General features: G+C 41.2%; 1 protein-coding gene across 1 annotated transcript in view; it reads right to left on the bottom strand.

Annotated features, from left to right (window-relative positions):
• Nucleotides 1-4,009: 4,009 nt before the first annotated feature.
• orc2 (origin recognition complex, subunit 2) overlaps nucleotides 4,010-25,928 on the bottom strand; it is a 42,040-nt gene continuing 20,121 nt past the window's right edge. The window contains exons 4-17 of the mRNA XM_051930640.1: nucleotides 24,543-24,632; nucleotides 23,761-23,862; nucleotides 13,228-13,259; nucleotides 13,014-13,071; nucleotides 11,817-11,965; nucleotides 8,398-8,496; nucleotides 7,959-8,068; nucleotides 6,984-7,116; nucleotides 6,806-6,902; nucleotides 6,409-6,555; nucleotides 6,121-6,292; nucleotides 4,802-4,863; nucleotides 4,417-4,535; nucleotides 4,010-4,336 (exon numbers count right to left, since the gene is read on the bottom strand). Of these exons, the coding sequence (XP_051786600.1) occupies nucleotides 4,253-4,336; nucleotides 4,417-4,535; nucleotides 4,802-4,863; nucleotides 6,121-6,292; nucleotides 6,409-6,555; nucleotides 6,806-6,902; nucleotides 6,984-7,116; nucleotides 7,959-8,068; nucleotides 8,398-8,496; nucleotides 11,817-11,965; nucleotides 13,014-13,071; nucleotides 13,228-13,259; nucleotides 23,761-23,862; nucleotides 24,543-24,632 (1,454 nt within the window). The 3' untranslated portion in view covers nucleotides 4,010-4,252. The remainder of the gene's footprint in view (nucleotides 4,337-4,416; nucleotides 4,536-4,801; nucleotides 4,864-6,120; nucleotides 6,293-6,408; nucleotides 6,556-6,805; nucleotides 6,903-6,983; nucleotides 7,117-7,958; nucleotides 8,069-8,397; nucleotides 8,497-11,816; nucleotides 11,966-13,013; nucleotides 13,072-13,227; nucleotides 13,260-23,760; nucleotides 23,863-24,542; nucleotides 24,633-25,928) is intronic.

Genomic DNA, 25,928 nt, shown 5'->3' with positions numbered 1-25,928 from the left:
AAATTCAGGTGGTGATGTTAATAAAATAAAGTGTAAGAATGTAAATTCAGAAACACAGCTGGTGGCATTTGACAGGGGGTGGGCACCTTTATAGTGTTGAGCACTGGAATCCAAAACAACTGCCTGAAAATACACCAAGTTTGTGAGCTCCTGTTTGAGTTTCCTGCAGGGATGGTGGTTAGTGTTACATTAGCTGGCCGAGTAAACCAAAGCTTGAGGTTGGCATCTTGGACATGTCGGCTCAAGCAGGCCTGGATGGACCGGTCATTGTGCTGCTGCCCCTCACGTCCAGCCCAGTGTGCAAAAGAGACTATGAGCAGAGATCCTTCACGATGGGGACTGCACCTTTAGTGGAAATTGGAAGATCTCCAATTTTGGGTTCATCTGATAGACTATGCTGACATTACAAGTGATGTGCTTACAGTGACCAGTGTGTCTTGAAGTGGGAAACCATGACACCACCTACTTGTGGGGGTCTAACCAGGTCCAAACCTCTTCTACGAAGAAGCAATAATCTGCAAGGAATAATCCAAACATATACATTCACTACCACATAAACAGGGTTGTGAAAAAGTATTTGACCCCTTCCTGCTACCCTCAGCTCTAATGTCTTCAGACCTTTAGACAAAATAAGTTTAGTAGAGAAAGGCAAGCAGCGTGAACACACAATTCAGATTTTAAATCATTATTCACCTTATAGAAGCAATAAAGTAAGCCAACACTCCATGTGAAAAAGTAATTGCCTCCCTACGTTCAATACATGCTTGCAGCAACTTTGGCAATAGTAATCACAACTAAATGCTTCCTGGCATTTGATGTCAGTCTCTCACATTCTTGTTTTGCAGAACTTCTTTATTTTGGACACATTCATAGGTTTGTGAGCGTCGACTGCTTGTTTCCAGTCCTCCCACTGCAGGCCACTGCATCACCCTCTCCGAAACCATTCAGTTGTTGACTTGCATTTTGAGTGCTTGTCCTGTTAGATAACCCAATGATGCTTCGGTTTCAGGTCGTACAGATGTTCTGGTCAAGTCCAGAATTCCTCTTCCCTTCAATAATGACAAGGCTTCCACAGCTTCCCCCATGTTTTACTACAGGTGTGGCAAGTGGCAAATGTGGTCAGCCAATTGTCGTCCAAAGATTTCTACTTGTGACACATCTGTCGTCATTCCAAAAGGATTGTGGTTTAGCCCAGTGTTTCTATGCAAATTCTCACTGCTGCCATCACATCACGTTCTCTCATACTTGCTCTGATGCGTGGATGTTTGTTCAGAAAACCCTGCTCCATAATCACCCTGACTTGCCCACCACTGTGGCACCATTCAAATACAGACCAGATGCCTTTCAAGTCCCTCTAATGCTACTCAACATTTCCAGCAATATTTAGTCATAGACTTTATTACCTAATCTTGGGGAGTTGTGGGTAAGTAGGGCCTGCCGCAAGTCGTGTAGTTTGACATTCCCCACCAGTCAGGCAGACCGTCGGTTTTGTCTTGTTTTATCGATGGGTTTGTGGAGGCAGGACAGCCGACAACCAGTGAACTACAATACATTCATTGCAGCCAAGCAGTAAAAAGGAAAGAGGGTGTTTTGTCTGTGCAAATGTAAGAGAGGCTCGTCTGTACAACGGTTCAGGTTTGTTTTATCACAACAGAACTGAAAAAGTAAAATATAAAGGCTGAACCGGCCCTGGCTGAAATGCTTTTGTACAGCACCGGCAGGCAGTGCAACAACTGGCTGTCAGACTGCAGCGAGCACACAATTTAAAAATTCATCATGGAATCACACAGTCCACCATAGCCTTCAGTTATCTACTCATCAGATCAGTAATCTCAAAGTGAGGACAGCAGTAAGGCTGACATGTTCCCTGACTTAACCCATCGAACCTTTCCATCACCATCTGGCGCTGAAAATGTCCAACAGTGGCATCTAACGTGGAAAGCACCCTGCAGATTGTGGGAATGGAGAATGCAAGAAATTTACAAACCCACATTTAGTTAGCCAATGACCCAGCTGCCCCAGTATACGTTCTGAATACTTTTTAAAGCTCTCCATGTTTCTGGTTTAACTCCATGAGCCTTTACAGTAAGAACTTCCAGTTGTCTTAAAAGCACTTACCTTGTACAGCCCCAGCCGTACAATCCACCTGTTGGTAGATGGTCACAAATCCCACCAGTGTCACACATTTCTTCATTTGCTTTTTCTCACTTCTTCAGTACCAGCACTGCTTCTTCTGCAAGTGAAGACCACTAATTTTACATTTTAGTGGTCCTTGGCCTGTCACTCCAGACTGTATTGCCCATCATACACTGCGAGAATTCCTGAAATCTGTAGGACTTGAGTTTGACACTGCATTCAGCATAGAGGCACAGATGGAAACTTCAAGGTAAACTTTGAAAAAATGATCCAGAACAACTAACTTGTGTGGTAGACAAATAGTCTCTGAGGGTCTTCCAATAGTGATGTTTAACTGAATAGGATCGTTGGGCTGAATTGTGTGCCAGGGTTGTTTTGACGTATCATTTCAGGTCCATGAATCCAAATATGGTGCTCCTTGATTCCTTCACAAGCAGATTTCTTCTTGAATCACATGCCTACACAAAAAGCTTTATTGTCCACCTCTCTGTCCTTCAGCTTTATGAACAAACGGACATATCCATATGTAAAACAAATCACTTAGTCACCACACTTCAGTCTAATTTATAAACAACAGTGTGTCCTTCCTGTATTACGATTTTCACAAAGCCGTCCACTCAGTCGCCCCACAATGAAGGTTCAGTTTGAAACTAGAAGCTGCAGGCATCAGAGGTCACCTACAAAACTGGAGTTCAAGTTGATTTACCAGCAGGACAGATGAGAAGAGAATGAGGTCATCAGCAGGGTCCCTCAGGGTCCCTGTCTTTGGTCCGTTACTTTTTCATTTGTAACAATGACATTGATTCTGGCATCATTTGTAAACTTGTGCAATTCACAGGGGAGACTAAACTTGGAGCAACAGCAAGGCAGACACTGAGGAATTCACAAAAACAATTCAAGAACACTTGGATGAGCTTCAGAACTGGGTGAATACTTGGAGGTTAATGTTCAAAAGTACAAAGTGTCACACATGAGCAACGGGCACATCAATTATGAATACACGATGGGAGACACTGACCTACAGGACTCCTAAATTCTCCGAAAAGACTTTTGGTATTTATGGTGGCACAAAATGTTTCATCATCTAAGCAATACACAGAAGCAATTAAAAAGGCAAATAGCCTATCAGGTTTTATCATAAAAACTCTTGAATGTAAATCATGTGACGTTATGCTGGAGTATTTTGTGCAGTTCTGGTCTCCAGCTATAAGAAAGGCATAACAGCACTTGAAGCTGTGCAGAGGAGAGCAGCCACGGGCATCATGGGAGTAAAGGGCGTGGCCTACTTGCCAGACTCAGAGAATTAAACCTGTTTAGTCTGAGCAGAAGAGACTGCATGAGGGCCTAACACAGGTCTTCAGAATCCTCAAAGGGTATTGTACTAAAGTAGATCCTCCAGAATACTTTCAATTTAATGACAAATCACATACTTGACAATATCGGTGGAAATTAAGAAACTGCACTTCAAACTGATGCACTTCTTTATACAAAGAGTGAATCTGGAACCATCTACCAAGTTTTGGAGTTGAAACTTTGACAACCTTTAAGAAGGATCTGGATGAGGTATTGCGATAGTAGAGCTATTAGCTGAATGGTCTTCTCTCATTTGTCAAGATTTCTTATGTTCATAATTTCTACCCCATGCAAATGTTTTGCTCACCTCCTTTGGCAAGGAGATCGGCAACTGCAGACATCAAAACTGACATCCCTCCGACTAGAAGTTATTTAGTGTAACACCAGCTTAACCAGCTTGTTGCAGGTGAACTTTGACCTATTATTCCCAAGCATTTTTCTCCAGAATGAGCTTCATTCCCATTGGAGGGAGTTCACCCAGTTTAGCAGGTGTTCTAAAGAACCAAATGCAAAAAACAGGAAACTTTTGCAATTTTGTTTAACTATAAAAATAGAAAGTCTTACAAAGTGAGAATCTTCCAGTCACATGATTCATGATTTCACCATTCCAGATTTCACATCCTACATCTTCGTGAACACTGCAGTTACCATCAATACAGACAAGCAGTTTCAATGTTGTTGCCTGCTACCGTATATCAGGAACACTGTGAAACTGTAAAAAGTGCCAGGCCATGCTATGTGCCACCTCAGGCCAGCCAGTCCATCAGTCTTCAGTCTCCTTCTCTAGGAAATCGGTTAGTGTTGCAGCATCCACTGGTATAATCAGGTACTCCACACCATCCACACCCTGAAATGAAATGAAATCAGGCAAATGAGTGCAATGCCTCCTCAGGCCTCCTCTGATCTCAACTCCTAGGCACCACTCACCTTCTTGGTCCTGATCAGTTTGTGGTCTCTGAATTCCGTCAGCTGCGTCCTCAGGGTGAGGTCGCTGTTCACCAGGAACGCCTCACGGCAACGCTGATAAAAGTCTTGAAAAGACAAACCTGCAACAAGTGGAAGCCTGAGTGAGGTTTAAACCAATGGCTTCTATGAATTGAGCGATAGGTACAAATCAATCTCCTACTTTTACACGGCTGAGAATGAAAGCAGCAAAGCAGAACAGCATTGAGGGACACCTCATTATTAGTAGTACTGAAAACAGAACTGAATGAAAGGTTGGAGGATAAATGGAGATCGCCGAGGAGATGACTAGAACCACCAGGGAGACTTGTGGTATGTGCGAGTGAGCCCATGTCCACAAGCTGCTTACCTGTGTAGGATGGGTTGTTCTTGTTCTGCAGCTGAAACTCTGCCAGCAGCTGGAATATTCCCCTGGAAGACAGGGAGAAAGACAAGTTAGAAATTGATGTCTTGGCATTGATAGCATGTCCATCAATTGGATTAGGAGTTCACAAGTAAGCCCGCGATTCGCTAGCGAATCGGAAATCCAAGAATGGCAATCAGTTTCTGTTCTGTCCGATATCTGGATGGATGACATATCATGGAGGGTGGGTGCGTCTGGGGAAATGTCATTTAATTCAATACGCATATCTGTACTAAAGCAGTTTCGTTTTGTGGAGACGTGATTCTGTTGCCTTTGCTGACACCGACTGCTGGGATCTATATTACTGGCACAGTGGATTAGAGCAAGTGTAGTGAACAGGTTGTGTTGTTTGGGCGCCAGTACGGACTCTGATAAGCCACTGCGTTTGACTCTGGGGCGTGCGCCACGGTGCAATATGCACCTCGGTGGGAAGCCACTGCGTGATGAAATATCATGGAGGGTACTGTATATGCGGTGGTGTGGGCAGTCGCGTCCAGGCGGCTGTACAACCTAGCATGCACGCTTTACCTCAGGTGTAGTTCACAGGTCGTAGGCATGGTAAGGTTTCCATGTAATTCACTAACCCTATTTGAACTAAAGCGGTTTCTTTGTGTGGGCGCCTTCGTTCATTGTTTGTATCCATGACTGTACAGGTTGTGTTGTTTGGGCGCTCACAGGTTGTATTGTCTGGGTGCCACCTACTGACTCTGGGAAGCCGCCGCGTTTGACTCTGGGGCGGGCGCCACGGAACAGCACGTTGTGTTATTTGGGCGCCACCTCCTGACTCTGGGGTGGGCGCCACCACGTTTTGGGAAGCTGCTGCGTTTGACTCTGGACTCTGGGGCGGGCGCCAAGGCCGCAGTGTGCATGCGTGCGTTTGACTCTGGGGCGGGCGCCAAGGCCGCAGTGCGCATGCGCCTTGGTGCATCCGCCGTGCATAAATTAACTGTGGTTTAGTAAGATAGATTTGTCACCCCTTTGCTTTTAATTGTGACTGTGGGCCTACCAAATGTGATTGGGTACACTGTTAGATCAATTTATCAGCCAATTTTATGCCAATCTGTACTTACTCTGAAAGACACTGTAAAGACCATTTAGAACTGAGTCACTGGCCTTTACTCGGTAAGAGATGGAGCACAGCAGAGGTACAAGAACAGGACTACTTTCAGATGGGTACTGTAACATACTGAGGCCTTCCAAGTAGCTAACCACATATCTCAGAGAGGTCACTTAAAATTCAGTCCCGTGTCGCCAAACAAACTTACCGTGCATTGGGTGTCAGACTGCGCATGACGTGAGTCAGTGAGCTGAGGGCCAGGGCACCAGACTGCTGTACAAGCAAAGAGTTCTCATAGGATGTCTCCTCTACATAAGGCTTGTATGTGGTGGTCTCATACCACAGCCAGTTGAATAGGCTCATCTTGGACTGGTCCCAAGCTGTTAAACATACAAGAATCCAGAGTCACTTGGGGTAGGATGAGGACGATGGAAATCCTAAGCGCTTAGCTGAGAAGAATGGAAGGAGTTGGTGATGAGAGATTGCCACTACTCACCAAGGGGGGCATTGATGTGATCAATGGAGGCAATGACATGCAGATTGGGTGCAGAAGCAAGCTGAGCCAGGATTTGCTGTGTCTTCTCCCCTCTTAGCATTGGCCCATCTATATTATGAATTATCAGGAAAATATGGAGAGCAGGATCTGCACAGAGAAGAGGCAAAAGAAGAGATAAACAGTTCTGCCATTCTCCACATGCACCCATAAGCCTCCTTCTCTGCATAAGTACAGGATGAAGAACAACAGTCTCTTAATAGCACATCATCATCAACAACATTTCTTACGTTGTTAGTAACAAGACTGAGGCTTTAAGGTGTTCACCAATATGCACTCAATATTAGGTCTATCAATAGCCAGGGGATCAGCACCTCTTCACTCCCCACTCAAATCTCACCTTTCTTCAGTGCCTCCAAGATGAAGCTTGCCTGATCTAGAGGGTTACGAAAGCTGCCTTCATAATCCAGAACATCCCCAGTAATTGCACTGAGAATCTGCCAGAGAGAGATGGAGGCACACCAGTAAGAATGAACAGCACGGAGTGGCCTTTTTGTAAAATCATTGAAGATACATACCGATTTAATGGTGATGCTAGGGAAGAAGCCATTAATGACCAGATGAACCATGTTGGTCAGCATAGAGTTGCGGAAACTCTCCAGCAGGGCCCTTTTGGACCCCAGGCCGTACAGAACGATACTAAAGCCAAACCTGCAATAGAAGTGAGAGGTGAAACTGTTAATATGCTTTTAAGTAGCAGCACATGGTGGACTGAAAGCCATCATGTAGACTGCCAGATTTTGGGCAGATTCTTACATTTATGAACAGGCAAAATGCAGGTGACAAAAAGTTCTGTCAAAGGCCACACAGCTTTGCCTTTGATGTTCTTAATTGTATTAGAACACTCTGGACGAGAACAGGCCATTCAGCCCAACAAAGCTCGCCAGTCCTGTCCACTTATTTCTTCCAAAAAAACATCAAGTCGGGTTTTGAAAGTCCGCAACGTCTTACCGTCTACCACACTACTTGGTCGCTTATTCCAAGTGTCTATCATTCTTTGTGTAAAGAAAAACATCCTAATGTTTGTGCAAAATGTACCCTTCACAAGTTTCCAACTGTGTCCCCGTGTTCTTGATGGACTCATTTTAAAATAACAGTCTCAATCCAATGTACTAATCCCCTTCATAATTTTAAACACTTCAATCATGTCACCTCTTAATCTTCTTTTGCTTAAACTGTAAAGGCTCAGCTCTTTTAATCTTTCCTCATAATTCAACCCCTGTAGCCCTGGACTCAGCCTAGTCACTCTTCTCTGGACATTTTCTAGTGCTGCTATGTCCTTTTTGTAGCCTGGAAACCAAAACTGCACTGTCACTGTAAAGGCACTGACTGACTGACAGGTGAAACAAAGAGAATACAAATAGGAAACAACAGTGTGTAAACATCAACAGGGCCCACCTCTTGACTTCTACACATGTAGCCCAGACCTGACCTCCACCCAAGTGGCCATTGCAGCTCCATAAATGTAAAATGAAGGAGTAGAATGACTTAACTGTAACTGAAGCATCCACTTGCTGAAGAGCTGCTTGTGCCCATGGTTTAGTGAAGCCAGCTCTGCAGAGAACACAGGTTTGGCACCGTCCAGGAGCTTCCATAGGGTTTCCTGTGAAATCAACATAGTGTACCTCAGGCCTCTAAGGAAACATCAAAGTCTATGCAAGGTCAAATCTTAATTTCCCTCTGGGGTCAGGTACGTATTTATCTAGTCAGATGCCTCTTCTCTGCTCATCGATTCATTCTCACACGTTCACGAGACAGAAGCATCTGGACAAATAATGGTGGGGTAACAGCCCCAAAACCAATAAGCTGATCACCATTAGCACCCTAGTCACACTACTGTGGCATCTCTACAGCCCTGTATGGATAGTTCCAAATTTCCTAATACCTTCTAAAAAGGCCTCACCACATGAATTTCTACAAAGACGAGCATACCTGGTCCAGTTTGGGAGTCTGCAGCCTCTGGAGAGTTCTGTCTGATGTCAACACTTTAGAGCTGCTGTGCGCTTCAAAGTATTCTTCAACCAGACTGGGCTTTAAAATTAAGAAAAAAGGGAAATTTGGGATGAGTCCATTAACATCAAGCTCTTGAGTATTTGTGCAGACTTGGAGTCAGGAAAGGTTTACAGGTCACACCAATCACATCTAAATGACCAAGTAGGGCACTCATTTAAGAGACTCAAAAAGAAATGAAATCATTCATAAACGTAACACCTGCACACCCGTGGGGGGCCTGCTTTACTGAGCTATGCTGTACCATTCAGGAAAGACTCTGAGTGAGTTTGAAGACTCCAACACAAGTTGCTGAGCAAAACATTCACAACGTTGATGGACTTTACAAATACATAGTGCGGTGTGGAGACAGCCAGCCATTGTGTTTGTACCAGACTCTCTGTACGGCCAGGAGTTCAAGGACAGCGGCAATTAGAATTTCTGTTGTCACAATGTCAACTTTGTGTACAGACAAACAGAAGAATAAAAATTCTTTGATGTGTTTACACTCGTAATGCACCAGGCATAAAAAAACAAAATGAAAGAGCTGCCTCTTTGATTTGACTTTGCATGAGCAAAAGTATCAAAAGTCTGTGTTTTCTGCAAAATATAACCACTTATGCACGAGGTATCCTGCCATCGGCCATACTGTATTTCAAAGTTGTTTGTGTATGTTGTAATAAATGCACAAGTCAAACAGCAACATTTTTACATACTCAATGGTGTCTTCTTTCAAAAAACCATAAGCTTCAATGTTGTCTGCTATCTTTGATTTGTAAAATATGCAACTTGCACACGCATATGACAAGGCCACCAGAGTGTCACAGCTGTGTTTTTCTGCTTTTAACAAAGATCTCACCTACGTCGTGACATATAACGGTGTAAGACTCAGTGCCATTGAAGAGCTGACGTTCACCACATTCCAATGATATAAAGTTGTCTATGACTGGTCATTTATACTACAAGTCACAGCTGTGTGTAAAAGACACCAAATACTGTATATCTTTAAGCACAAAGCTCGTGTCTAGCTCTGATCACAGTTTTGAGAATGACATTTTCTGAAGGACTCTAAACTATGCTTGATTTGAAGGTACTGCTTAACCATACCCCACTTGGGGGAATGGGGAGGGTTGTGGGGTGTTGAAGCAAGCATGATTATAAAGGGGGGGGGGGGGGTTGGAGGAATTTGGGCCAAATTATACTGTGAGCGAGTCTCATGTGTCTGAACCTCAATGACGGCCACCCAGGACAAAAAAGCAACTGACAAACAATAGGTTATGTGTATGTGTGGTGTGTGTGCCCAACTCTGTCTAAGCCCTGACAACAGCAGTTTCCTGCCCGTGCCCAGGGCACCCCGCAAAGGCTTTGTTCCCACCCCTGTAACAAGCTAGTATGACAATCTATGTACTTGATTTATTCCAAAAAAGCATCAGCAACAAACAAATAAATAAAAACAGTGCAACTGCAACAAAAGGCAGGAAACATGCTGAGGAGTAAACAAAACTGTTTTAAGGATAGGCTTTGAAAAATTAAAGGTTTGGACAAGTACACCATTATACATATGTAGTTACAAATTGTTTACTTGTGGCTTCAGAGTGTGAGATAGATATATCTATATCTATGTATGTCTATATCTATATCTGTATATCTCCACATATTCTCATACAAAAAAATTGAGCACAGTGGCCTCCATCATCCGTAAGTGGAAGAAGTTCGAAACCACCAGGACTCTTCCTAGAGCTGGCCATCTAAACTGAGCGATCGGGGGAGAAGGGCCTTAGTCAGGGAGGTGACCAAGAACCCGATGGTCACTCTGTCAGAGCTCCAGAGGTCCTCTGTGGAGAGAGGAGAACCTTCCAGAAGGACAACCATCTCTGCAGCAATCCACCAATCAGGCCTGTATGGTAGAGTGGCCAGACAGAAGCCACTCCTTAGTAAAAGGCACATGGCAGCCCGCATGGAGTTTGCCAAAAGGCACCTGAAGGACTCTCAGACCATGAGAAAGAAAATTCTCTGGTCTGATGAAATAAAGATTGAACTCTTTGGTGTGAATGCCAGGCATCACGTTTGGAGGAAACCTGGCACCACTCATCACCAGGCCAATACCATCCCTACAGTGAAGCATGGTGGTGGCAGCATCATGCTGTGGGGATGTTTTTCAGAGGCAGGGACTGGGAGACTAGTCAGGATAAAGGGAAAGATGACTGCAGCAATGTACAGAGACATCCTGGATGAAAACCTGCTCCAGAGCGCTCTTGACCTCAGACTGGGGCGACGGTTCATCTTTCAGCAGGACAACGACCCTAAGCACACAGCCAAGATATCAAAGGAGTGGCTTCAGGAAAACTCTGTGAATGTCCCTGAGTGGCCCAGCCAGAGCCCAGACTTGAATCCGATTGAACATCTCTGGAGAGATCTTAAAATGGCTGTGCACCGATGCTTCCCATCCAACCTGATGGGAGCTTGAGAGGTGCTGCAAAGAGGAATGGGCGACACTGGCCAAGGATAGGTGTGCCAAGCTTGTGGTATCATATTCAACAAGACTTGAGGCTGGAATTGCTGCCAAAGGTGCATCAACAAAGTATTGAGCAAAGGCTGTGAATACTTATGGACATGGGATTTCTCAGTTTTTTTATTTTTAATAAATTTGCAAAAATCTCAAGTAAGCTTTTTTCACGTTGTCATTATGGGGTGTTGTGTGTAGAATTCTGAGAAAAAAAATGAATTTAATCCATTTTGGAATAAGGCTGTAACATAACAAAATGTGGAAAAAGTGATGATGTGCTGTGAATACTTTCCGGATGTACTGTAACTACTTAGTATATTTTAATAAGAACTTACCTAACTTAGTTTTGTAATTTCTACACTGACCCCAAAACACAGAAATGAGAACAGCTCTCGATTAAAAACAGAAGCTGGTTAGAAATTTCCAAGAAGTTTGTTTTTTTATCATTTTTTTTTTGGAGCTTCAATAAAATTTTAATTTCTCCTTGGGGACAAATAAAGTATAATCTAATCTAAAAACCAGCAGCCACAGTGAGTCCCCAGGACCAAGTTTGGGAACCAGTGGTCTAACCCAACAGAGGACATGCACCCAACAAACAGCTGCAAGAACTCTGCATGGAGGAGGAGGAAAACCTCTCTGTGGATTTTGATTTTTTTGCCTGCCAGCTATCTTAATTAAAGCATTGTTTTAGGCATTCTGCGTAGCTCCAACAATGGTGAAGAGAGATAAGGGGGTAGACAAGCACCTGATGAGTGGAAATGCCAGGCATTCTAAAAATAGGCAACCATTTTGAATCCCCCATTCCCACCACCCAACACAGTGTCCACTGCCAACACAATTGAGAACACTGACTCACTTCAGCAGCTTTCCTCGTTCTCTTTCCTGGCGTTCTGCTGATGTCTGCAGAGGACGGCTTGTTTGTAGGCTTGGATTCAGTAGCTTCCAACTCCTCTTCGGAATTGGAGGCAGAGAGTTCACTGTCACTGTCTGATCTTAAATTGGGAGCTGCAAAATAAAAGCTGATTAGTAGAGAAGTCACTTATGAGGCTAGCGCACCTGATCAAATCAGAGATTGCCACCATATTCCACCCACAACCAGTTTACCACACAACCATTACCACATAGCACTCAGTTCACTAAATGCTTGTGAAGCCCAACAGCCAGCAAACACACACAAACACCTTCCTATATCTGCTTAATGCAGGTCAGGTACACAGGAGGTCAGTGCCTATGTGGGATGTACCAGATGTCGCAAAACTGCATGGGACACCAATCTATCACAGGATACACACAGGTGTGTGCCCATACTCACGTTCAAATTGGACCAAATTAGAATTGTAAATTAAAGACCTGCATGTCAAGAAAGCTTTTGTAGACCCCTCCCCCTCCCAAACACACAGAGAATATGCACAGTCCACATAGACAGTGACTAGGCATGAGATTTTGAACCCGTGAGGTTAGATGTGTTTTAATGGAGGGCAGCACTGCACAATACCAACAGCATTGAAGAAATGGACCCCAAACTGTCAGCATCCCTAAGCATCTCAGAAATCTCTAATGGCATTAAGTACACCCACCAGTTCTTCAACCCACTTAAGGCAGGAGTTTTTTTTTATCTAAATGCTAATATTTACAGAACCGGAGTCCAAACTGAGGCTTAGCTCCACACTAGATGTTAAAAAATTCAGTTCCCTTATGCCTTACAGTGGCAATAAACTGAAATATAAATCATATATTAGTTGTTCCTCTAAAATGTGTTTATGGCTGGTATGGGTTTATTAGACATATGCAGGGTTGAAACCTCCCCTTCAACATTTTGAAGTGTAAAAGAGGATCATGGGATTCAGGTACCAAAGACACAACACAGTGTGCAGCTGATTTGATCATTTCAGATTTAGAATTCAAAGCAGATGCCACTGACAAATGAAAGATTAATGAATGATTCAAGACCATTGCCAGTTTCAACCACAAAGAACAGTGAACAGCAAACTCCCTGCACTAGCAGCCACATGTTCGCTCATTTCAAAACGTCAATGAAGACCAAGATCCTTACCAGAGAGTCTCTTTCGTAGTCGGTGGGGTGTGGTGGATACAAATGTGGGCTTTTTGCTCTAAAAGGAAAAATAAAAAAGGCAGTCTGGGGTGAGCCTTAGTCTGGGATTATTGTATAAGGAAAGAATCAAGGAAGTAGACATCATCAGAACACTTCTGCAAATACAGTACATTCAGCAGAGACAACCTCAGGACTGGAGCTAAATGCAACTCACCTTGGAGGGAGTCTTGTTCTGCTTTGTTGGCCCTGAAAGAAAAAACATATGAAAATTTTATATTATATATATGGATACTAATCTGTGAAAAGTCCGTGGGCTGCACAGTGTTGCCTGAAGTCAAATATGTGGAGTCGCTCCATATTTGCGTGGGTTTTTCTCCTAAAACCTCAAAGATGTGTATCAGGGTAACTGAAATCTAAACTGGCCCCACGTGAGCATGGTGTGTGTTTGAGGACTGGGCCCTATAATGAACTGGCTTTCTGTCTTGCACATAGTGCTTCCGTGATAGACTCTGTTTCCCTAAACACCTGAACCAACTTACGTTACATAAAACATGTTAGTAAGCTATCCCTTTCCCACTTATCTCCTAGTGCCTCATTATTCTTTCTTCTCATAACTATTATATACATAGAACTGGCAAAGCATGGCCACCTACTGCTAAAGCTGAAGCCAAGTCAAACTAACATTGGGACAGAACTAGCTAAACGATGAGTGTGGACACCATAGCCTCCATGATCTGAAGCTGGGTAACTCCAGCAGGCAAACATTTAGAGGTCAGACCGTAGGTTTTTTTAATTTTTACTACCGTATATACTCACATGTAAGTCGAATCGATCATAAAATCAAACCCCGACTTATACGCCCTTTCAAAAATGCGACCCTTAAAATTTTTTTTTTTACATCTTCTTGCCACCTCCGATCTCGCATCAGTTTCTCAGATGCATCGAATTGTGTTGCAGCAGCACAGTTACCAATTTCTTTTGCTACTTCAACGACGTTTAATTTAAAACCAGCTTCATATTTTCTCCTGGTCAAATGCTCCATCGCAGATAAGGGATGCTCTTACGATAAAGGTGTATGAGGGTGTGAGATACAAAAAACTCAAATCAGTGCAAACATCGCTTCGGAATAGTTCAGATATTACCGTGTGGCCACGTAGGCACAATAGAGAGAGAGAGAGAGAGAGAGAGAGAGAGGTTAGGAGCACCCGCTGATACAGCACATTGCTACACCCGCATAGAAAAAAAAAAGCCGTGTGCTCCGTGGTTACTCTCTCAGGTGGCCATTAGTATATCATAATCCCTTGGAACAATAGCGCGAGTTTTCCACATTCAACTTAAACAACCAACATTATAAAATACCAGAAATTATTCCACAAAATCAAGTCCTGACTTATCCACGAGTATATGCGGTAATTTTTTTCTATCCAGTTACACATTTTCTAATCCACTACCAGATTTTTCCACTGAAACAGCTAATTTAAATAGAACTCAATGAGCATAAGAACGTAAGAAATTTGACAAAACAGAGGAGATCATTCAGTCCATTTGTCACTCATTTGTTTATCTAATAGCTCAGGTGTCCCAATATCTCATTAAGATCATTCTTCAAAGTTGTCAAGATTTCTGCTTCAACTCCATTTTTCTGTAGTTTGTTTCAGACTCCCACAACTCGATGAGTAAAGAAGTACTTCATGGCTTCAGTCTAAAATGCACCTCTCCTTTATTTCCAATGATGTCTTTAAGTATGTGATTAACTCTTAAATTGAAAGATTTCTACTAGATCTACTTTATCAATGCTTTGAGAATTGTGAAGACCTGTCTCCATGCAGTCTCCTCTGCTCAAGACTAAATGGGTTTAATTCTCGAGTCTGTCACAGTAGGCCATGGCGGTTAAGTCCAGGGATGCACCTGGTTGCTCTCCTCTGCACAGCCTCAGGTGTTGCTAGGTCTTTCTTGTAATTTGGTGACCAGAACTGCAGACAATACTCCAGATAAGGTCTCAGTAATGTGTTATATAGTTTCAGAATAATATCCCTCAATTTATATTCTATAGTTGCTATAAGTTAACATTTTATTTGCCTTTATAGCTGCTTCTGCACATTATTTACATTATGAAAATGTTGTGTCAACATAAACCTCTAAATCCTTTTCAGAGGTTGCATTCTGTAGGACAGTGTCTCCCATCTTGTATTAATCATTGACATGACATTGATTTTCATTAATATTAAAAAGCTCCGGCAAAGTTTTCAGAGCTTGTCTTTCCATTTAATTTCTTGCATTATGACTTTACATACGAACATATTCTTAAAATATCTAGTGTTTCCCCGTCCCCTGAATCTACAGCATGTGCTCGATCATCCACCCAGTAATTCACTGGGCAATGGAGGCATTGCGGCATCCAATTGAATTCAAATATTAAGTCGTTTTAAGTCACTGAGGATTTTCAAAGAGGACAACCCGAGATCGAGTTGTTAGTGTCGTGCATTTGTTCAGTTTCACAAGGTGCCCCAGTTCTTAGTATCTTTTTGTCATATAGCCTCTTGAGCTACATAGGCAAGGCAATGCACATCTTAGAATCTACGGAAACACTTGGAAACCATCTTGTTCTGAAGACATGCAATGCAATTTAAGTGACAAGAGTTTAGCAGATACAGTCCCAAATGGGATTGATGAGCCTTCTGTGTAAAATTCATTGCGATTTATGCCTAACACTGCCTTTAGGCAATAACATGCCCACACACTGGGTAAATGTATTACCACAATTCTAACCCCCTTTAAACAATTTAAATTATAATGCAAAGCAAACAACTGAGCTCTGACTTCCCATTCATGACAAATTAGAAAATGGGATTTAATTAAAATTTAGCAGTGCTTTCTGTAGGAGTGCACTTTGTAAACATGATTTAAAAGTTATGTATGCCAATCCTATCCACCATAATTATTCAACATCATATCAAATCAGGATCTGATGGCCTATAAAGTCCTCCTGTCCACTACACTACTTGCTCACTTAATTTAAGTGTCTGTGGTTCCTTGTGAGAAGAAAAACTTTCTAATGCTTGTCTGAAATCTTTTCTTAAATTTCCATCTGTCTCCATTTTCTTGTTAGAGACGTTAATTTTTTTTTTTTTTTTTAATATTTTTATTTTATTAATTTTCATTGTAATCATTCCATACAAACAGATCAATTTATAACCCAACAAATTTGAAAACAAATCAAACCCCACCCCTGAGAAGGAGAGCTTAGCTAAAGGAAAATTTCTTTAAGCTTTTTAATAAGGCAACATTAGACAAAAGAAGGGGAGAAGTAAATATCTATATAAATAAGAGATGGAGAAGGGAGTTAAATGCAATAATAGTTATTTCTCTTATTCTAAAATAATATTGATTAAATTCTGCCATGTTTTGAAAAAATTTTGTACAGATCCTCTAACTGAAAATTAGATTTTTTCCAATTTCAAATAATATAAAACATCGGTTTCCCACTGATTTATAAGAGGAGAATTAGGATTCTTACAATTTAACAAAATAAGTCTGCGTGCCAAGAGTGTAGTGAATGCAATCACCGTTTGCTTGTCCTTCTCCAATTCCAGTCCATCTGGAAGGACACCAAACACAACTGTTAGTGGGTTAGGAGGGATTGTGATACTAAGGCTGTCTGAGAGGCACTTAAAAATTTTTGTCCAAAATGATGTTAGTTTGGTGCAGGCCCAGAACATGTGACCCAGTGAGGCAGGAGCTTGGTTGCAGCGCTCGCAGGTTGGATCCTGGCCTGGAAACATTTTGGACAGTTTTAAGCGAGACAGATGAGCTCGATATATAATTTTTAGTTGAATAATTCTATGCTTTGCGCATATAGAACTCGAGTGAATTCTCTGCTTTGCTACCTTCCACTCCTTTTCTGATATATTGATTAAGAGATCTTCTTCCCAATGTCCTCTTGGATCTTTGAAAGGTAGGGACTCTAATAAGATTTTATATATTGCGGAAATAGTGTTTGTTTCCTCGGAATTGAGCAGTATTTTTTCCAGCATTGTGGAGGGTGCAAGGTGGGGGAAATTGGGCAATTTCTGTTTAACAAAATTTCTAATTTGAAGATAGTAAAAGAAATGTGTAGCTGGGAGGTTAAATTTTGAACGTAATTGTTCAAAAGATGTAAATATGTTGTCTATATAAAGATCTCTGAGCATTTTAATCCCAAAACTTTTCCAGCTATTAAAAACTGGATATACTTGCGAAGGTTGAAAGAGGTGGTTCTCTTGCAGAGGTGCCACTGATAAAAGATTTTCCATCTTAAAATGCTTCCTAATTTGGTTCCATATTCTGAGTGAGTAAAGCACAATTGGGTTATTAGTATATTTGCGATAACTTTCATTTATTGGAGAGCAGAGCAGGGAATATAAAGAAGTACTACAGGATTTTACTTCTATTGCGGACCAAGCCTGTGTATGTGCATTTATTTGTGTCCAGGTTTTTATGGCTAGTATGTTTGCTGCCCAGTAATAAAACTGAAAATTAGGTAAAGCCATGCCACCTTCTGCCTGAGGTCTTTGTAGGGTCGCTCTTCGGATACGTGGGTGTTTTGAGTTCCAAATGAATGAGGTTATTATTGAATCTAACTGTTTAAAAAACGATTTATTGATATATATTGAAATGTTTTGAAATAAAAAGAGAAGTTTAGGAAGGATATTCATCTTAACAATGTTAATTCTTCCGGCTAGAGTGAGATGAAGGGTTGACCATCTATGCAAGTCTTGCTTAATTTTTTCCATACAGACGCCAAAATTTTGTTGATAAAGAGCTTTATGTTTACTTGTGATATTTACCCCTAGGTATTTAAACTGATCTGCTATGGTAAAAGGTAGGGTGTCTAATTTAATATTATATGCTTGTGAGTTCACTGGAAAGAGTATACTTTTATTCAGATTAATTCTAAGACCAGATATCTTTTGAAATTCTGTTAGTGCTGTTAAAACAGCAGGGACAGTGTTTTCTGGGTCCGATATATATAAGACCATATCATCTGCATATAGAGAAATTTTCTGTTCCAGTCCTTCTCTGACAATCCCCTTTATCTGATAAGAATTTCGGCAGTGAACCGCCAGTGGTTCAATAGCGATTGCAAACAACAGTGGCAACAAGGGACATCCTTGTCTGGTACCACGTTCTAGTTTAAAGTAGTCTGAGCAAATGTTATTAATACAAACTGAAGCTTCTGGACTGGTATACAGTAGTTTGATCCAAGCACAAATATTCGGGCCAAACCCAAATTTCTCCAATGCAGTGAAAAGGTAATTCCATTCGATCATGTCAAATGCCTTTTCTGTGTCTAATGATAGTAATATCTCTGGGGTGTTTGATTTTGCTGGTGAATATATAACATTAAACAAGCGTCGGAGATTTGAAGATAGATGTCGGCCTTTAATAAATCCAGTTTGATCTTGTGATATTACCGAGGGCAGCACTTTCTCCATCCTTCTAGCTAGGATTTTTGAGAGTATCTTAACATCATTATTCAGGAGTGAAATTGGTCTATATGATGCACATTGTAACAAGTCCTTATTTTGTTTAGGAAAGACGGTGATTAATGCTTGTCGAAATGTTTGAGGTAGTATTTGGTGGTCTTTAGCTTCTGTAAATGTTACCAATAAGAGTGGAGCTAGCTGAGTGGAGAATTTCTTATAAAACTCTACGGGGTAACCATCAGGGCCTGATGATTTCCCGCTTTGTAGTGACTTTATAGCGTCTAGTAATTCTGTTAGCGTTAGAGGTTTATCCAGTTCCTCAGCACTTAAAGCATCTATTTGTGGTATTTGTGAATTATCCAGAAATGCATTAGATTGCGTGTTGTCTTCTTTGGGCTCGGTGGAATATAAAGACTTATAGTAATCTCTAAATGTGTGCATTATTTTATTATGGTCGATGATTTCTTCTCCATTCTTGTTGGTGATTACTGGTATTGCATTGTGAACTTCTTGTTTATGAATTTGTTGAGCTAAAAGCTTATTAGCTTTTTCTCCGTGTTCATAGTAATGCTGTCTAGACTTATAAATAAGTTGTTCAGTTTCTTTAGTTGTTAAGATGTTAAGTTCTGTATGCAGGGCCTGCCTTTTCCTGTGAAGAGCTTCACTTGGACGCCTGGCTTGTTCTTCATCTATTCTAGTAATTTCATTTCTTAGCTCTGACACTTTCTTGGTTTCTAATTTATTTCTATGGGAAAGATATGAAATAATCTGGCCTCTTAAGAAGGCCTTTAAAGTTTCCCAGAGTGTTCCTGCAGAAACCTCTGTGGACGTGTTTGTCTCTAGGAAGAAGCTGATTTGTTTGGATATAAATTCTGTGCAGTTCTCGTCTGCCAATAAAAGAGGGTTAAGACGCCATCTGCGAGGTGAGTGTGAGGGGCTTAATGATTTTAGCTCCAAGACTAGAGGGGCATGGTCAGAGATAACAATTGTGTCATATTTGCATGATTTAATTGTAGGCAGGAAATTATTATCTATAAAAAAATAATCAATTCTTGAGTAGCTATAATGCACTGGTGAGTAGAACGAATATGTTCTTGAGTTTGGGTTAAGAAACCTCCAGGGGTCTGATAAGTTGTGATCATTTAAAAACTGTGTAATTATCTTTGCAGTATTAGATGTCGTCCCCCCTGTCACAGGAGTCCTATCTAAGAGTGGATTTAAAACACAATTAAAGTCCCCAGCCATTATAATTTTATGAGTGTTCACATTGGGAATGGATGCAAATAGATTTTGCATGAATTCCTTATCATCAACATTGGGTGCATAAACATTTATCAAAATCATTTTACTGTTATATAAGTTGCCCATGACCATCACATATCTCCCTTCAGGGTCCAACACTACCTCTGATGCTACAAATGGAACTGTTCTATGTATGAGAATTCCCACCCCTCTAGTTTTCTTTATAAAGCTAGAATGGAACATTTGGCCAGTCCAGTCTTTTTGTAATCTGAACTGATCCTTGGTTAGTAAGTGGGTCTCCTGTAGAAATACTATTTTAGCGTTTAAGCCTGTTAGGTGAGAGCATACTTTCTTTCTCTTTAATTCGTGATTCAGGCCTTTAACATTCCAGCTCACAAAGTTAACTGTCCCATCATGGAGACATTGATTCTGAGTTTTTAATGTCATTTATAGTTTTAATTGGTAATATGGCACTTTTAATCTTAGTTTCAAGATTCCCCATGAGTTATTGCATTTTAGCCTATTGTTGCATTGATATTTATAATTATAAGAATTACAAGAATAGATTAGATATAACCTGCTCTCCTTCTCTCCCCCCTTTATCCCCCCAGCCCCCCATTTTGCCTCCCCACATGAGGCTAGATCCCACTTCGCGATGTTCCAGTCCTCTGACATACGAAGAGACAGAGCACGTCCAAAACAGAACAAACCCCACCCTGCAGCGGCGTAACAGAATTAAAACAGAGATATCTTTTGCAGTTAAATTCTTAATACTATCTGCCGAAAATGTTCTCATTAGCAATATTTAAGCTTGAAATAATCTTCAGCGCTTTTAAGTTAAGATATTAAGATTTAAAAAAAAAAAAAAAAACAACCCTGGGAATGATTTTAAAAACTAGTCTAGGATAAACCTGGTAATTCCTACTGTAATAGTATAATGGTAATTATATAAATAGTGGAACAAGCAATAAACCAAGGGTATGAAGTTAAACAGTCTACTTTAAGGTATAGTAAAATAAAAAAAAAAATAAAAAAAATAAATAAATAAATAAAAAATAAAACGAATCCTACTTTAATCACTTCCACATTTTCACACTCACGTCTATAACTCTATAACTCTGATTAAAACATAAACATATAAAGTCCAGATAAAAAAAAAAAAAGAAAATAAGGTATGTATAATTATAATACCAGTCTCATTAAACATGGATCCAGCGATCAGATCATAGGTCCTTCCCGTGCCTTGATAGAATACGGCTCTTTAATTAACTTTCAAAAAAGTGTTGGAAACAGCTTCTTTAATTCTTTTTCAGCTTCTTCTTTGCTGAAGAAAATATAATGTCGATCTTGAACTTCCACTTTCAGTTTGGCAGGATACAAGAGGCTGTATTTGATATCGGCTTCCCGTAGCATCCTTTTAATGTCGATGTAGGATCTGCGTTTTGCAGCTGTTGATGGTGAGAAGTCGGGAAAAATACGAATAAGATTATTTTCGAATATAATCTCTTGCTTGTGTCTGAGAAGTGCCATCACATCAAGCTTACATCTTAGTCGCTCGAAGCGGACAATAAAAGACCTAGGTTTGAAGGCGCTTGGTATCTGTGTGCGATAAGCCGTGGCTATCTCATTGTCGAGTTTAAAGTCATCTCCAATTATTTTAGACAGTAATTCTACTGCAAATTTCACTGGGCTTGAGCTTTCTCGTTTCTCAGGTATACCCTCAATTCTTATATTATTTCTTCTGCACCCGTCCTCCAGGGCTGCAAGTCTGTCTCCAAGTTTTTTGCATTCCGAGTTCGCAGCTGTGGCTTTTTCATCGGCGTTAGATGCCAGTTGTTCCGCTGTTTCCACTCGAGCCGTGAGTCCCTGCTTAACGTCTTCCAGCTGATCTGAAACGTCATTAATATGATCATCAAGCCTTTTCAGTTTGGAATTAGTTTCTTTAATGTGTTCCACTAATTTCTCCAACATAGCTTTAAAGTTCACGTCAAAACGTTTAAATAAACGCGTTTCCTTATCTTTGTTATCCTTCTTGACCTCAATGGCCACCTTCTTAAGATCATTTGTGTTATCTTTCTTAAGCTCCTTCATGGCCGTAACCATGGCAGTTGACTGTAGCGATCATCTCTTTCAGTTCGGACAGTTCGCTTCGGTTTTCGTGCTCCGCAAGTGAAAATGCAGCTCCTGTTACAGGCTCGCGATGAGTAGATGAGAGCACGTCCTGCAGAGCCCTTTCTAGTCTCGAATGATCCTCAGATATCGGCGATCCCTCGCGACCTGTATCACTTGCGCCTTCGCTCCCATTTTCACTCTCGACTGGAGACGATACAATGGAGCGGGGTCCCAGGAATTCTGCTCACTCTTCTGCCTGTTCCAGGTCAGTCTCCGTGAGGCCATACCTTACACTTGCACTCAGGCCGGAAGTCTGTCCGGACTTTGATGCAGCTTTAAGTTTCTTTTCTGGTTCTTTCTGACTTTTCTTCTTGTTACTCATGCTTGTATGTTGTAGAGGAAGTACCTTGGTCGGGTTAAATACAGGATACCTCTAAATAATATGAAATACGTGGGAAAATAAAGCCGCTGCTAGCGGAGCTCTGCTTCAGGCGTCCATCTCCTATAAACGGACGAAACCAAGCTGACGTTAATTTAAAGTAAAGTAAGTAGATGGAGTCCACTGTACTAAAACCCTTAACACTTTTAAACATGCTGTCCACATCACCTGTTAATCTCCATTTGTTTAAACTGAGGAGGATAAACATCTTCAGTCTTTCCTCAAAGCTTAAACCTCTCAGTCGTGAAATCAGCCTCATCATTCTCCTACTGGACTTCCTCTAGTACTGCTCCGTCTTTTTTTGTAACATGAACACTGAAATGCTGATGACTCGCAGCTGTATCTGTCATTCCCTCCATGACCACATGGTATCAGCTAGAATCTCTGAATGTCTCACTAATATTGCAACCTGGATGAAAGAACATCTCTAGCTCAACCTGGCAAAGGCAAACCCTCTTGTTGTCCCAGCTTGTCCATCTATTCAGCACCCCACTTATGTTTACCTGAGCTCATTATCATTAACCACCAAGTCAGCACACAACTTTGGGGTGGTGATAGATGACTGATGTTGCAGATTTAGTATGTACAATATCCACAAGATCAGACCGTATCCGACAGTATGCAGCTCCTAACTCCTGGTCCTGCCACATCTGGACTACTGTAACTCTCTGCTGGCAGGAATTACCAGCATAAATCATCAAGCTGCTACCTACCGACAGATGATTCAAAATACAGCAGCACTTCTATTGTTCCACAAGCTGAGGAGGGCACATGTCAGTCCTCTCTTCAGATCACTACATGGGCTTCCTGTTGTGGCATGTATTAAGTTCAGATCTTTGACAATGGGCCAGCACCTATATATATATGGAGACACTTCTGAAATCCTACATTCCTACCTGACCACCCAGGTCTGCCAGTGAACAACATCTGGTAATGCCACCTCTGCATGGAATCAAATCTCAGTCCAGACTCTTGGCTGATGGAACAAGTGTCATAACTTCCATTCAAAATTTGGACTCCCTTAATGTGTTTAAGAAGCGCTTGAAGACTTTTGTGTGGTGAATTTCTGTCTACCTCATATTAGCTGTTAGGTTTTGTAACATATTGTTACCTGTAATGAGCTCTTCACTTGTAGTGGTCAATTTTGTCACCTTGTTCTGTCTCACTTGTTCCCAAACAGTCCACAAGACTATTAATGATTACTTTGACGTTGTTTTAAGTTGCTTTAGATAAAATCATCTGCCAAACAAATACATTTTAAATGTAAATGAAATTGTACATAGTATTCAAGATGAGGCTTTACCAGTGTATCACATACCTTAAGCATGACCTCTTATTATTTGCTTTACCAGCAATGCCTAGCACTAATAGATATTTTACTTGGGAAGCACCGATATGACTCAAGTGAGGAAAGAACAAGGAATAAGGGGCTTCATCTTGCAGGGTCTCATGATCTTCTCCCATTTGAAGATAATCTTTTGATACTCACGTGAGCGGACTTTAGGGGGACTGCCTAATTCTTCAGAGGAATGTGGGTCACTAAAGCGGACGTTTCTGCTGGGGGTCCTTGCCATTTCAGCCATCTCAGAAGCTGGAAAACAGTTAGATACAGTTTGGTAAAACACATGAACAGAGGGGAGACCATGAAAATGAGCAAGGGCAGGTTTGTTGGGAAACCACAACAGAAGGCAAAATCCATGGAAATGGACATCCATCACTTTATAGCTTGAACAGCCCTGCTAGGGGCAGTGCTTAAAGTTCAAGGTATCCAGGTGAACTGGAATTTATGAACAAAACCTAGCAAAAGGGCAGGAGTTCACACCCCTCCAAGTAATTTAATAAATCTCTTATATACGTCCTTTTATCAGAAGTGACAGTACAAAGCAAACAAGATATCGGCATAGTCCACACACACACAAAAAAAAAAAAAAAACACGTCATCACAAGGAATAGCATGAGATAATCCAAATAAACTACAGAGGCTCCTTTATACCAGTGGCAATGTGCCAGTACAGTGCCTCACTGCAATGGAGGCTGTCAAGTCAGAAATCTTTCTTCCTTTTTATTCATTCTGGTGTGTGCTCACATCACAGAGTATCTATTTCCATATGTATTAAGAAAGCTTCTGTAAAAAGCCAAAGTTCTATCTTCAGAAGAGTAGAAGAAAAAAAAAAAACAAAACTGAATGCTACCAGACAGCATCATACCCATAGTGAGGTCACATACACTAAGTGTACATTAAATTAGTGAAAAAGAATAAAGATGCAATACCCAGCTGGGACATCTTGTTAGTCCGCCTTGCTGGCTGAAAGGTAAAGACCTCAGCCCCAGCAGTCCCTGGGGAGCCACAGACATTATCCTCTGCAAAATAGAGCAAAAGTGTTAATTAAAACACAGATTTTTGTTGAGATAAACAAATTATTTAAATAAACTAAAAATGCATTTATTTTGAGGTTAAGACCACCACATTTCAGATGGCCATGGAGCCAAAGCCAAGCCTCAGACTCACTACTATGTCTACAAAACAGTGAGGATACTTGTGATGCACTGTATGACAACTATTATTGACACCCCTATTATTTTGAAATGTCATCTTTGCTGTCTAGACGTAGGCCTGTGGGGACACTCAGGGTATCAGTCTCTCTTTATCAGGAGTAGAAATGAAAGCACCTGGAATTACAGGTGACCTTAGGGCCCTTAAGGTTCACGCAAAGTTCCAGACTCCTGGACCAATCGCCCAGCGATGAGATTTTTTTACAAGTGTGGTTACCTGTCGTAAATCCGAAGCCCCTGTTGCCCTGCAGCTCTCATCCCTAACACTGTGTAACCCTTCAATAATAGCCCTGGGTTAATCCCCTCCACCTTTAATCTTTAAGCCCCGTTAATGTTAAAATGTTTTATTTAGAAAAGCACAAAGCAACACAAAATAAGTTTAAATGAAGGTAAATTGAAATGCAACAAGTTAACATTTCCTATTGAATGTACAGTATAACGTTTGTTATAACAGTTATAGGAATAACAACTGAAAAAATTAAGGCCTTAAAATGCAGTAGCATCGACACGGATATACTGCTTATCTCTTCGGTCTTTAAAAACTTAATCTCAGAGTCAAGCATTCCTCATTACATTTTGGGATAATTCTGTACATATCAGGTTTAATGTCATGCACACAGTACAATGAAACACTTACCTCTATGTCTTATCAAAACAGCAGACAATAATATAAAACCAACAAATACACACAAAATGTATATACTGTATAGACTGCAGCACTGTGTGTAAAATTATATGGTCGGCAACAATACTCAGGTAGGCTGTGGCATTTAAACGATGCTCAACTGCTACTAAAGGGGCCCAAAGTGTGTGAAGAAAATATGCCCCACACCATCACACCACCTCCACCACCAGCCTGAACCATTGATACAAGGCTGGATGGATCCATTATTTCATGATGTCGACACCAAATTCTGATCCTGCCATCCGAATTCTGCAGCAGAAATCTAAACTCATCAGTGCGGGTAACATTTTTCCAATCTTCTATTGTTCAATTTTGGAGAGCCTGTGTGAACTGTAGCCTCAGATGCCTGTTCTGAGCGGACAGGAGTGGCACCCGGTGTGGTCTCCTGCTGCTGTAGCCCACCTGTTTCAAGGTTCGAC

Source organism: Erpetoichthys calabaricus, chromosome 8 (assembly GCF_900747795.2).
Source record: "Erpetoichthys calabaricus chromosome 8, fErpCal1.3, whole genome shotgun sequence".
Classification (NCBI taxonomy): Eukaryota; Metazoa; Chordata; class Cladistia; order Polypteriformes; family Polypteridae; genus Erpetoichthys; species Erpetoichthys calabaricus.
This window is presented reverse-complemented; position numbering and strand designations above follow the sequence as displayed.